At 61.8% G+C, this 12,115-nt stretch overlaps 1 protein-coding gene across 1 annotated transcript; it reads left to right on the top strand.

Moving 5' to 3' along the window:
- The first annotated feature begins 1,209 nt into the window (after positions 1-1,209).
- On the top strand, positions 1,210-11,844 carry MAB21L4 (mab-21 like 4). The gene is made up of 5 exons (XM_058533500.1): positions 1,210-2,448; positions 6,876-7,101; positions 8,889-9,042; positions 10,436-10,792; positions 11,656-11,844. The coding sequence occupies exons 1-5, from the start codon at positions 1,968-1,970 to the stop codon at positions 11,746-11,748; spliced, it is 1,311 nt and encodes a 436-aa protein (XP_058389483.1). The 5' UTR covers positions 1,210-1,967; the 3' UTR covers positions 11,749-11,844.
- The last annotated feature ends 271 nt before the right edge of the window (positions 11,845-12,115 follow it).

Genomic DNA, 12,115 nt, shown 5'->3' with positions numbered 1-12,115 from the left:
GGGCGACTCCAGGGCTAACTGGGCAGAAGTGGGGTAACCCCTGAGATGGGATCCTGGGGGTGTGAGCACTGCTCTCCTCTGGGGAAGATTGGAGACCCACGTTGAGCTTGTTGAGGTGCCTGAGAGACGTCCAAGGGCTGATGCAGAGTTGCTGTGAGGTGCCTGGGCCTAGGGTACAGGGGAGCCAGGGGTGTCAGCAAAGAGCCATGATGGACGCAACAAGGGTGAGGTGACCAGTGGAGGAGGGGAGAATTCAGGAGAGCTGTGCAGTTCCTGGGAAAGTGGAGCGGAGGAGCGTGCAAATCCTCGAGTCACACACAGTGGAGCCAGGAGCTGCCTGTGCCCTGTGACTGAGGGTCAGCGTCAGGCCTGCAGGACCCCAGCTCCTCTGCAGCAGTGACCCTCCCTGCAGGCCAGAGTCCCATGCAGACAGAGGGGCCACGACAAACGGCAGTGTATGTGGGGAATAGAGGGGGATGCAGATGGGGTATGAGGTGGGCTGAGGGCGTGTGGGTCCTTGAACCTGAGCAGCTGTCCTGGGCAAGGGGCAGATGTGCTCTGGGCAACCCCAGAGGACAGGACTGGGCCAGGTTTGAGGAGGGAAAGCTGTCTCTGCTTGACAGTGGGAAGGGAAGTGCCCCGTGAGGTGATGAGCTCCCCGTCCTGGGAGGCATGGAAGCAGAGACTTGTTCAGTGGGGCTGCAGCTTCGCAGAGGGGCTTCCAAGCACCAGGAAGTGAGTGCCTTGGATCCAGTTCTGCCCGCAGCTTTGACTCAGGAGCAGCTCCCTGAGTATTGGAGGCCCATGCATGGGTGGGGGCGCGGGCTCCCCTGGAGGGCTGCAAGGGCGGTGTCTCCACATACCTGGCTGGAGGCCATCTCTACCTTTTGTTGTTTGTATTTGCTCCTGCGGGGAGCACCCGATGCCCAAGGCCAGCCAGAGGGGCCAAGGGTCAGCAGGAGCAGCTCCTGCCTGCTGGTTGGGACTTGAATAGCTCTGAGCAGGGAGCTGGGCTGAGCCAGACTGGGCGGCCCAGCGCAGGTGCGGGAGGGAGCAGGCAGGGCGTGGCTTTCCATCTCAGCGAGGTGGAGCCACAGAGACTTCCCCTACAACCAGACTCGCTCCAGCTCAGGCCCAGGTGAGTGCCAGCTCCTCTCAGGCCGAGGGCCCGGCAGGGTGGGGGGTGGGCAGCCTGAGGGCCCCGGGCTCTGGGCTGGGGGCTTGATGCACAGCCCTGCAGGGGAAGAGGCAGGATTCAAGCCTGGGCTGTGGTAGGCACCAAGTGTGAGGCTCCCAGCTTTAAGCCCAGCACTGGTGTCAGAGGGGATGTTCAGATTACTATGGAAACGCGGCCCCCAGTCCTGGCCTGAGGCTCATGGCTTTCCAGGCTGCCTCAGAGAGAGGATAGAGTGAGATGCCCCGCCTCCTCTTTCTCATCTGAGCAATGGGGATGCCACATGTACCCCCCAGTCTGGTGGAGTGGCCCTGATATCACAGAGACAGCGTCTGCTGCTATGGGATGAGGGTGGGAGGGGGAACACCAGAAACAGACCCCTCACCTCTAGGGACAGCATAGCCGGAGGAGGCCGGCGGAAGTCTTGAGTGTGGTATTTCTTCGGGGCTGTCCTGAGCCTGAATGCACCTTGGGCACAAGTTGCAGAGTCCGTGTGATGGGTGGCAGGCGCCCAGTGAGACCTTCCCAGGTGGTCACCAGGCCCTGCCTCCCTGCCCCTGTGACAGTCCTAATAATTGGTGACTGACTCATCCTCACTTCAAAGGCCTAGGCCAAGTTCAGCTACTTAACCCACTGCACCACACCCGCCTGTCACTCTGGAATTCTGCTCTGCGGGGAGCTGGTGCCCCACCTGCAGACCTGCTTCTCACCTGGCAGGTGCCTCCTCCCGGCCCGTACGCACAGCGGCCTTAGAGAGGTCCTCAAGGGCTGTGCTCTCTGACTGCCCCCAGCCATGGCTGTGCAGGTGCCCCTGTGGCACCACTACCTGCAGGCCATCCGCTCCCGGGGGGCGCCCCGGGCACAGGACCACCAGCTTGCGGAGAACGTGTTGCTCACGGTGCTGGAGTACGTGCACGCCCGGGACCCCCGCTTCCTCGTAGACTACTCCCACGACCTGGAGGCCTTCCAGTTTGCCCTGCGCTCCTCGGAGGACCCGCTGGACATGGAAATGCCCCTGTGGGTGGACGCCGAGGCCCTCCTGATCGAGGAGCTGGGGGCCACCGAGATAGGGGATGGTCCCGCATCCTGCCGCCTGGGCGTCCCCAGGGAGGTGGCCGGCCTGGAGCGGTGGATGACAGACGACGTCTTCAGTGCTTCGGAGGACAGTGCCAAGTACTGCGGCCACATCGTGCCCGGCAAGGTCCTGCACGTCCTCAAGGACCTTCTGGTGGCAGCCATTGTGCACTGCAAGCACCACAGCCTCATCACGCCAGGTAGCTGCCAAACCACACTGTGCATGCTGTCTGTGGGCCTGTGCGGGAGTGCACACATGTCTGATGGCAGTGTGTGTGTGCACAGGCGTGTGACCGCTCGATGCACATGTCAGGGGCACACAAGTCGGGATACAACACTCTGAGGTTCTTTCTAGTTCCAAACACCTCTAAGAAGACAGGTCATGCATTTCATGTTACCTAATTTTACATGGTGCTATTATTTTTTAAACAGCTGGAAACTGTGACCAGCATGTGGTTTTCCAGTTGACTTGCTTGATGAGGGTCCCCGACACAGTTCTGGGCAAGTGGTTCTGTTACACTCCCAGCTCAACGTGACAGTCCTCACAGCTGTCCCCACTTCCAGCATCTGATCACACTGTGCTGGGTTGGGAGGACTACGTGTGTGTGTACAGGTATGTGTGTGCATGTGTGTAAGTGCATGACTGTGCAGGATTGTGAACACGTATATGTATGTGTGTGTACATGTGAGTATGCACACATGTGACTGTGTGTGGGTGGATATGCATGCATGCACGTTTGTGCACAGGTCTGTTTCAATTTATGGCCCAGCAGCTAATTGGTGTCGTGGGCCCCTAGCAGGCTCTGTGGCGGGATACTTCCAAGTGAACCAGGCATCTGACCTGAGTGTTTCTCTGGGTGCCTTGTTGATGTGATCTGGGGGTGGTGAGCCTGGGGTGAGCAGGGCTCCCAGCAGGGCCAGAGCAGTGGGCTTCCCTCCAGCAGGGACTGCGGGGCCCGTGATGGTGCTGGAAGGACGGGTGCAGCCTGTGCAGGGCCCAGGACAGTGGGGGCCCCAAGTGACGAAGCCCATCCTCCTGGGGGCTCGAGTCGTCCCGGCAGGGCATTGGGAATGGAAACAAAATGCCCTGCTTCCTTTGGGAAGCTACAGGCATGCGGCAGTGGCAACTGCCACTTGCTCCCACAGATTTGTTGCCTTGAGTCACCTGGTATTCGCCTGGTCCTCACATCTGCCGTGAGCTCGGTGAGCGGGGATGGTCGGCCCCCCTGAGGGATGTGCCCTGGGCTGCCCAGCATAGGGAGCCCAGGTCTGGCTGCACATCCAGGCTCAGGCCCACCTGCTGGCATGGGGATGGCAGCCACCTGAGCCCGCAGGACCACCCTTTCCTCCTGGCTGCTTCCTGTGTGTTCTGGGGAAGCCAGGCACGTGTCTTCATGCTGACATGGGAGATTCAGAAGGTACCCGGGCCTCTGGACAGACTTCCAACACCAGGAGGGGTGGCTTGCTCCTCCGCAGACCTGCCTGGTGACTTGGGCAGGTGGCTACCCCCTTGGGGCTGATGATAAACAGCGCCTCACAGGGTGGCCTGAGCCTGTCATTTGGCGCTCCCGGAGCCCGGGACTCTCCGACATCTTCTCTGGTCATCTTTTGAACCTTCCAATTACTACAGGCGGCTTTGCAGGACTGTTTCTGTCTTCTTGCCTGAACTAACGTGGCTGTTCCCATCTGGCCCTGTCACCTGTGGGCCCTCCACCCCACCCAGGAGACAGACCCCCCTGTTGGGGTGAGCATGAGGCTATGCCCAGCCCCAGGCCCTTCGGGCACACTCTGAGCTCCAGGCTCCTCCTCAGCACCCCAGCTGGCTTCCTGGCTGAGGAAGCAGAGAGGCTGGGAGCCACACCCAGAGGCCCCGCGAGCTGGCAGGGAAATTCCAGGCAATACTCCTTGACACTTACGTTAAAAGGGAAATGGCAGCCCCAGGTGACAGGGTCAGGCTGCTTCCACCCTGGGAACCGGTGAGACCAGATAGGGGCTGAGGTGGGGAGTGGTGGGGAAAGGGGTAGATGTGGCAGGCTGCCTTCCAAGCCACCTTTTAATGGACAACATGTGTGATCAATGGTAGATAAGGAAATGAAGCCATCAGCAGTGGCTTTGCATGACAGATGCCTCAAACACTGAATTGAGAGGGGCCAGGGATCACTTCTCTCCCTTAACTGATGGGCAACTGAGGCCCATGATGGGTATTGGAGTGGCCCAGGTGGCAGAGCCAGGACCTGCTCTGGGCTGGGTCCCAGGAGGTGGACGGAGCTGCCCTGCAGGAGATTGGGGGGGTGGGGTCCACATAAGGGGGGGGCCGGGCTCCTTCCTGCAGGACCCCCAGGGCTGTGGATGGGCTAGGGTGGGCTGGGCTCACTCACTTGCCGTGGAGACCTTTCTCCAAGGCACGTGTTGGGGACTCCCTTTGGGCCATGGCTCCCAGCTGGTTGGCCCCCCTGACCTCTGACCCTGGCACCTTCGCTGGGCAGTGCTGGGGGAGGGGAGAAGAGACTGCCCCAGGTCTGGCCAGTGCTGGTCAGGGCCAGTGATGAGGGTGCCCCCTGCCACCCACAGCAGACGCTGGCCCAGCTTACCCTCCTCACTCTTTCTGGTATTAATTTGTTTTTTGAGGGGAAAGGACAACCGAAGTAAAAGGTCAGAGGGCCCCTGGTCATACCAGAATGCCCCCCACCACCCCAGCCCCAGCCCCAGCCCCATCGCCCCATGGAATGTTCCTCCTGAGTGGTCTGGGGACTCTGTGTTGGGGGCGTGGGTTCTGGTCTGAGGGGGAGAGGAGCGGGAAGCATCTCTGCTGGAATGTGTCATCTGTGGTGTGACAGGAGGTGAGGGCTCTTGTGCAAGGACCTGGGAATGAATGGAATCCAGGGTGGCTGGGCTCAGTTCACCGGCAGCCTTCTGGGTCAGGGCCTCCTGGGTGCTGGGCAAAGAGGGCTCCTCCCAACCCTGGCCAGCCAAGGCCTTCAGGGACCCCACATGTTCTCTCCCGCAGGGACCGATCCTGGGGCCCAGCCCTGTCCTTCACGCCCCCAGCCCCTGAGAGGTGTATGAGGGGCAGAGTCTAAGAAGAGGATTCCCGTGCACGGGGCTGACTTAGGGGGCTCTCAGGGAAGCTTCAAGGGAGCAGGAGGGGGTGGGAAGGAGCGAGCAGGTCTGATCAGGAGAAGTCCAGCCTCAACCCGACCCTCCTGGGCTCTGGAATGTGAGTGACTGCAGAAGCTGCCCTCCCAGGGGCTGGGCTGTTAAAGCCCCGTGCGTCCCTCCCTGGCTACAGGCTGCTGGGAGCGTGGGACCCAACATCCCGGCACTGCAGGGCAAGTGGCCTGGCAGCCAAAGGGGGGTGGCTGTGAGCTGTCACATCTGGGGGTGCTAGGGGCACCAAGAGCACCCACTCCAAGACTTTTCCTGAAGACTGAGCAGGCACTGGGGATGTCTGGGCATTGGGCTGCAGCCTCGAAAACAAGCCACTCAGAGAGAAGCGTTAGAGACCCTGCCTCATCTTCCTCCAGCAAAGAGTTGCCGGATCTCAGAGCCGCCTGGGGCCTCAGGGGGTGCTTGAAGGAGGACCTGCAGGAAGGACCTGGCGGGACCCCCCAGGTGTCAGGCAGATGGGGGCCTCAGACCCAGCACCCAGTGGGGCAGCACCAGAGACCACTTGCCAAGGGGCCCCACCCTGGGGCAGAACTGCTCCTCTTTGAGCCCTGGCCTCCCCTGGCCCAGCCTGGGCCGATGCTGCCACCCCCTCCTCCTGACAAGAGGGCAACCATGGGGAGGGGGAGCCTGGGCTGCAGGGGGACCACGGTCCCAGGGCTAGAGCAGAGCTGGCGGAGTCAGGAAGGCCTGGGGAGGTGCAGCCACCAGGCTTGGGCCACCAGGGGTGAGGGCAAGGGAGACTGATAATGAAGACGTTTGATGAGGACCTGGGCACCTGGCAAAGGAAAACCTCAGCGCAGATGCCACTGTCATCACTGAGGCCATGACATCGCTAAGATGACAATCACACAGATGAACAGCATCCTTGTTGCATTAGTCAGCTCGGGCTGCCACGTAACACACACCGCAGACTGGGCAGCTTAAACAGCAGAACTTGTTTCGCTATAGTTCTGGACGCTGGAAGTCCAAGTTGAAGGTGCCGGCGGGGTTGGTTCCTCACTCCCTGGCTTGCAGATGCCACCCTCTCACCCTGTCTTCACATGGCCTTCTCTCCGTGTCCTCCTTGTGTTCCTTTTCTGTAAAGACCAGGCGGATTAGGGCCCACCCTAATGGCCTCATTTTACCTTAGTTGCCTCTTTAAAGACCCCATCTCCAAACACAGTCACAGTCTGAGGTACTGGGGGTTAGAGCTTCCACACAGGCATTTTGGGGTCACAATTCCGCCCATAACCGTTGTGCACGCGTGAACCGCGCCTGGCTGGGGTTCTGGGTGGACGCAGGTGTGGAGGCAGAGGAGCAGCAGGCTGTGGGTGGGGGCTGGGGCGGGGCAGAGAGGGCCAAGGTGAGAGGTGGGGAGGGCAGCACAGGCCGAGGGGCTGCAGGAGGAGGTCCGTGGAGTGTCCTGGGAGGCAGGGCGGAGCCCAGATGAGGGACCGGCACAACGGGTGGGTCGTTGCAGGTTCTCTGAACGCAGCCAGCCTGAGGGAGGAGGAGCTCTGCCTGTCCCTGCTGGTGTCCAGTGGCTGGAGAACGATCCGCTTCAACATCGTGCCCGTGGTGCGGAGGAAGCACAGGGTGCCCGCCCTGGAGGGGGCTCAGCTGATACCTGGCTTCCCCGAGGGCAGCTTGAAAAGAATCATCAGCCAAGAGGTGGCTCTGGTGCCGGCCAGTGCCCAGCACTGGAGGTAGGATGTGCCTCCTGGGTCTGTGGGGTCCCACTCTGGGCAGGAGGATCTGTGAGGTCTCCTGCCTGCCTTTGCCCCATGGGCATCTGGACCACACAGATGTCACTGGGGTCTTTGGGGGAATTTAGGATCTGACATGATGCTCGCTCTGTGCTGCCAGCTTTGCCCCTCTCAGAGGTGCGGGGAGAATAGAGCTGTGCCCTCTGCCGCCTGGGGAGTGGGTCGGCATCAGGCTGTGAGGAGAGACTCGGAGAAACCCAGAGTGTAGAAGGCTTCACTGGATGGGACCCTTCCTTACCCAGCCCAGCACCTTCCTTTTGGGTGGGAAAACAGCAAGGAGGACAGGTGACATGTCCAGGGTGCCAGTGGGTTTCTGGAGCAGCTGAGAGGGGTCTCCACACAGTGAGGGTGGTCAGAGTCTAATGAATTAGCACTGGGGCTTTGCTAGCATCTTCTATATTGGCTGCCCTTCCCAGATATGACCTGATATGTCCCCTGCCATGAGTCCCCCCACCCCTGAAGATGCCCCTCCCCTGCCCGGCCCTGGAGCCCCAGCAGCTCCTTCTTGATTTCCCCTGTCTCCGCCCCAGGGGTCTGCAGGCCCCTGGCACCTGCAGGGAGGAGGAGGCCCCGAGTCAGTGTCTGTGAGAGGTAGGGAGGGAATGGGGGCACAGGGCAGAGGCTGAGGCCCCCTCAAGACCCTACACCAAAGGCTGGAGATTGAGCCCTGTCCAGATCTGACACTGCTTACTCAGCACCTCACCTGCAAGGTGATTTGGCCAGGGTGACTCAGCCCGCCAGCTCTCCTGCCTGTGGGGAGATTTTAGGAATGTGGCCCTGGGTTGAAGTAAGCAGGGGGTGCTCTTATATAGTTGAGCTAATTCTTGGAAGTGGATGACATTAGCCCAACTGGCTATGCCGTTCTGTGATTTTCTGCTACCAGGGAAGACTCAGCAGAACCTCCATGAGCCCTGCCCCCCGGGGCTCCCCACCAACCTGTCTTTGCACAGAGCAGGGCTGCCTCGAGGCTTGTGGATGACTGCTGCCCACAAAGGAAGGGGAAAGGCTGGCCTGAGCAGAGTCATTTTTTGCAAGTAAATGGGAAATGGCCTTTCCTGTGCCCCATCCACCACAGACTCAGGGCATGTGGGTGGACAACTGTCCATATTGAGACTCCACAGAGTGGGGCCCAGTAGCACGCCGTCCCCAGGTTCTACCCCTTCAGTGGCTCAGCAAGCCCACAATGAGCACCGCTGTTGTGCGACACCCCATGCTATGGGCACTGCTGGGGGGTGGCAGAGATTCTGAGCCCGCCAGCTGTCCTGTGGCTGCCCTGTGGAGACTGGGCTTCCAGAAGGGGGCATGGAGTGACGTCACGCCCTGCCAGGCTGGGGGTGGCTCCACCCGTACCCCTGCCTGGGGATCAGGAGGCACTGCTCCACCCTGGGAGGGTCAGAGTGGCACGGTCCCATCCACACAGAGAAGGCTGGCCTGGCCGGGAGGCTCCCTACGTCCCTCCGTGTTCTGGGGCCCTGGTGTCTACATGAAGACTAGACGTTGCACATTTGACAGCACATCAAGTGCAGTTCCTGAAAGACACATGGGGGCTGGGCTGGGTACACTGGGACAGCCCCTGTCGTGGTCTTGGCTGTCCTGTGGGGCTCAGGAGCTTCCGATCCTGGGGAGGCCACAGAAGCCTGGGGATAAGTTGTGGTTGCGGGGTGCCCACAGACACCTGGCTGAGGCCCGACGCTGACCAAGTGTGGTGTGTCTGTCCGGGCCCCCAGGGTCTCCACTGACTACCTGCTCACGAGGCTGCTTGGAGCACTGGGCTCCCTCCAGGGTCACCGCCTGGACAGTCTCTCCATCCTGGACCGGGTCAACCACGAGAGCTGGCGTGATGGTGGCCAGCGCCCCGGCTTGAACTTCGGCCACCTGAAGGTACGCATGGGGGGCTCAGCGGGCGCCCTGCTCCCACTCCACCTCTGCTGGGCTTGTGTCTGTAACCGGGGGATCAGGGGCAGGGGCACCCAGGTTTGACCCTCCTGCCAGATCCCCGCAGTGGACAGCCTGGAGTGAGCTCCGTGTGGGAAGGTTTGGAGGCCTCTCCCAGGTTCCGGGGAAGAGAGGCCGTGGCTTATGAGTGACATCTGGCTGCAGGGCGCTGCGCAGAGCCCGCCAGCTGGTGTCAGGCCATTCCGTCCCAACGCCCTTGCCGTCCTGCCCTGTGTCTGTGAATGTTACCAGCCAGGGGATCCCCCTCTGAGTGGAACCACCCCAGTCCCGGCACCACTTCTTTGCCGCTCACTGGGCTGCTGTGTCCTCCAGGGCTCCGTAACCCTTGGGCGCTGAGAAGAGCGAGGGAGGGCAGGGCCAGGGGCTGTGACCTACCCCAAACCCCTAAGGCGGGGAATGGGAAGCTGGTGGGGGCTGCAGAGGCCTGGGGTCTCTGCCCTGAGTGAGCAGTGGTGAGGAGCGTGGCTCCACGCACGGGGGGTGGGGGCTCAAGAGAGAGGTGGCCCATCCTGGGGCAGAAGACGGCTCTGCCACGAGCCCCCCTGTGACCTCAGGCCACTCACTGCCCCTCTCAGGCCTCCAGCCCCACCCCTGAGGGAGTGCCAGCTTCCAGCGCTCCCTTGGGCTCTGATACACAGTGGCCCCCAAGCCCCGCAGTGAACAAGGGCTGATGGGGGCCGGTGGAGGGAGGCGATGTGAGACGCAGCCAGGCAACTGTATAAGAGGAGAGGCACCCCTGGCTGGGGGGCTCAGGAGCAGGGGTGGGGGCACCCGGGGCAGCCAGGTAAGTCCACTTTTGCAGTTTCAGACGTATCCTGGGCCCAGGCATCCTGTGCACACAGATGGGCTGGGACAATGCCACAGAGGAGGGCTTTTTGGGTTGAGCTGCAGGGAATGAGTAGGAGGTCAGTGGTGGGAGGCATGAGAGAAAGGCCTGGAGGGTGGGTAGGAGCCTCAGAATCCACCTAGAGGGGTGCTGGGTGGCTGTCCTGGGGACACCGTGGGGCACCATGGAGGGGAAGCTGGGGTGGGGCCCCGAGGTCCTGCTGAGCTTGGCCAGGGAGTCAAGCGAGGCGCCAGACTGGGGGCAACAGGTGGGAAGGGGCTGGGACTCACATGGGAACAGCAGGGGAGGCAAGAAGCGTGGGGGAGAAGTTCCGGCAGGGCCGGGGTCATCTTTGATGAGGGTGGCAGGCTGTGGGTGGCCAGGGGTGAGGGTGGTGGGAGGGCAGAGTGGGGTGTGTTAGCCTGGGCCTGGGCCAGGCCACACCCCACCAGCCAGGTGAGGTCATGACCCGGCCCTCCCAACCCCCCGCAGACGGTGCTGCTGTGGGCCTCGGTGCTCTTCCCGGCACCGGAGGACTGGGTGGAGCTGCAGGGCTCCGGGTACCGTCTGCTGGTGGTGCTGCTCTGCTGCCTGGCCACCAGGAACCTGCCCCACTTCCTCTACCCCCAGTGGAACCTGCTGCAGGACTCTGGCCTGGACCTCAATGCCCTCTACCAGCGTGTGGAGCGCTTCGCCAGCCAGCCTGAGGCGTTCCTGCGCATCCACGTCACCCACCTGGGCCGCAGCCCCCCGCCGCGCATTGGCAACGGGATCAAGGCGCTCCTGCAGCTGCCCGCCAGCGACCCCACCTACTGGGCCACCGCCTACTTCGATGTCCTGCTGGACAAGGTGGGCGAGGCCTGCTAACGGAGCCTCGGGCAAGCCCAGGGTCACATGAGGGTGGGGACAGAGCCCTGGTCCACTCCCCCAGGGTCAGGAGCCCGAGGAAGGCTGGGGTCAGGTCAGGCCTCCAGAGCATCTGTTGGAGAAAGACATGACATCTGGGGGTCAGATAAGCCATGAATGTCCCCTGCCCACTAGTGGCCCCAGTGGTATCTGGGAACCAGGGCATCATGTCTGAGCCTGCCCCCATTCCCACCAGATTCACCTGCAAATGCACACTTGATGAGTGCTGAGAGCCCCACCTGCCTACTCTAGGGCTTACTCCTCATGAAGGAGTGTGGCCGTTCCTGGGCGTCATGGAGACAGTTTCCAGCTGCATCCTTGGACTCAGGGGTCCCTCGGCCATGTCCCTCAGGACTTTGCATCCTCTGGCTTTGTGTTCGGGGGTGCCTGGCTGCTCTGCCTGTTGTCCCTCCTTGAGCCCCAAGGTTCTGCCAGCTCTGCTAAGCCCTCCCCTCCCCACCCCCACAGAGCCCACTCCCGTTCCTCCCTCTAGGGCCACCCCCATCCTCACCCCAAAGAGCCAACATGGTCTCCTTCCAGGGCATGACTCGTGCTCAGCCCTCAACAAGCACCTCATGGGGCCTCCTCTGTGTCAGCTCCATCCAGGGACACCCGTGTGTGAAGAAGGGCCCCCGGAGGAGGGGACCCCGGGCGGGTCCACCTGTGGGAAGGACTGTTCAGGTGGAGACCCAGAGGCAGGAAGGCCCTGTGGTCAGCAAGCGCAAGTTGTCCCACTCTGTGTCCCAGGCCCTGTGATGGGCTCCCAGATGTCTCTGTGACCCTTCTGTCCCCCACCCTGCCCACAGTTCCAGGTCTTCAACATCCAGGACAAGGACCGGATCTCAGCCATGCAGAGCATCTTCCAGAAGACCAAGGCCCTGGGTGGTGAGGAGAGCTGAGCAGGGCGGCCTAGTCTCTGCCACCCACAGCCTGGCTGCACCACCTCCACAGGAGGCTCCCAGGACATTTGGAGAAGGGAACAGACTTCACTTTGAGGCGGGACCACCTCAGACCAGCCAGGGGATGGCCCTGTGGGATCTGAGGGTGCTGGGCAGCAGGCCTTCTGGAGCAGCTGCCTTGTCTCCCCGGGTGAAGGCTTGGGATGAAGGGGCCGTGTATTTCACGTGATGCGTGTTGACCCATCCCGTGGGATGTCATCAAGGCTCTGAAAACCAAGTGTGCATGAAACCTGGAGCTCGAGAGCTTGTCCCCCCCGCACCGTACGCTGCTCTGTGGTGATGAAATACTGTAGATGGGATCTTGGAT

This window comes from Diceros bicornis, chromosome 37 (assembly GCF_020826845.1).
Source record: "Diceros bicornis minor isolate mBicDic1 chromosome 37, mDicBic1.mat.cur, whole genome shotgun sequence".
In the NCBI taxonomy this organism is placed as follows: domain Eukaryota; kingdom Metazoa; phylum Chordata; class Mammalia; order Perissodactyla; family Rhinocerotidae; genus Diceros; species Diceros bicornis.
This window is presented reverse-complemented; position numbering and strand designations above follow the sequence as displayed.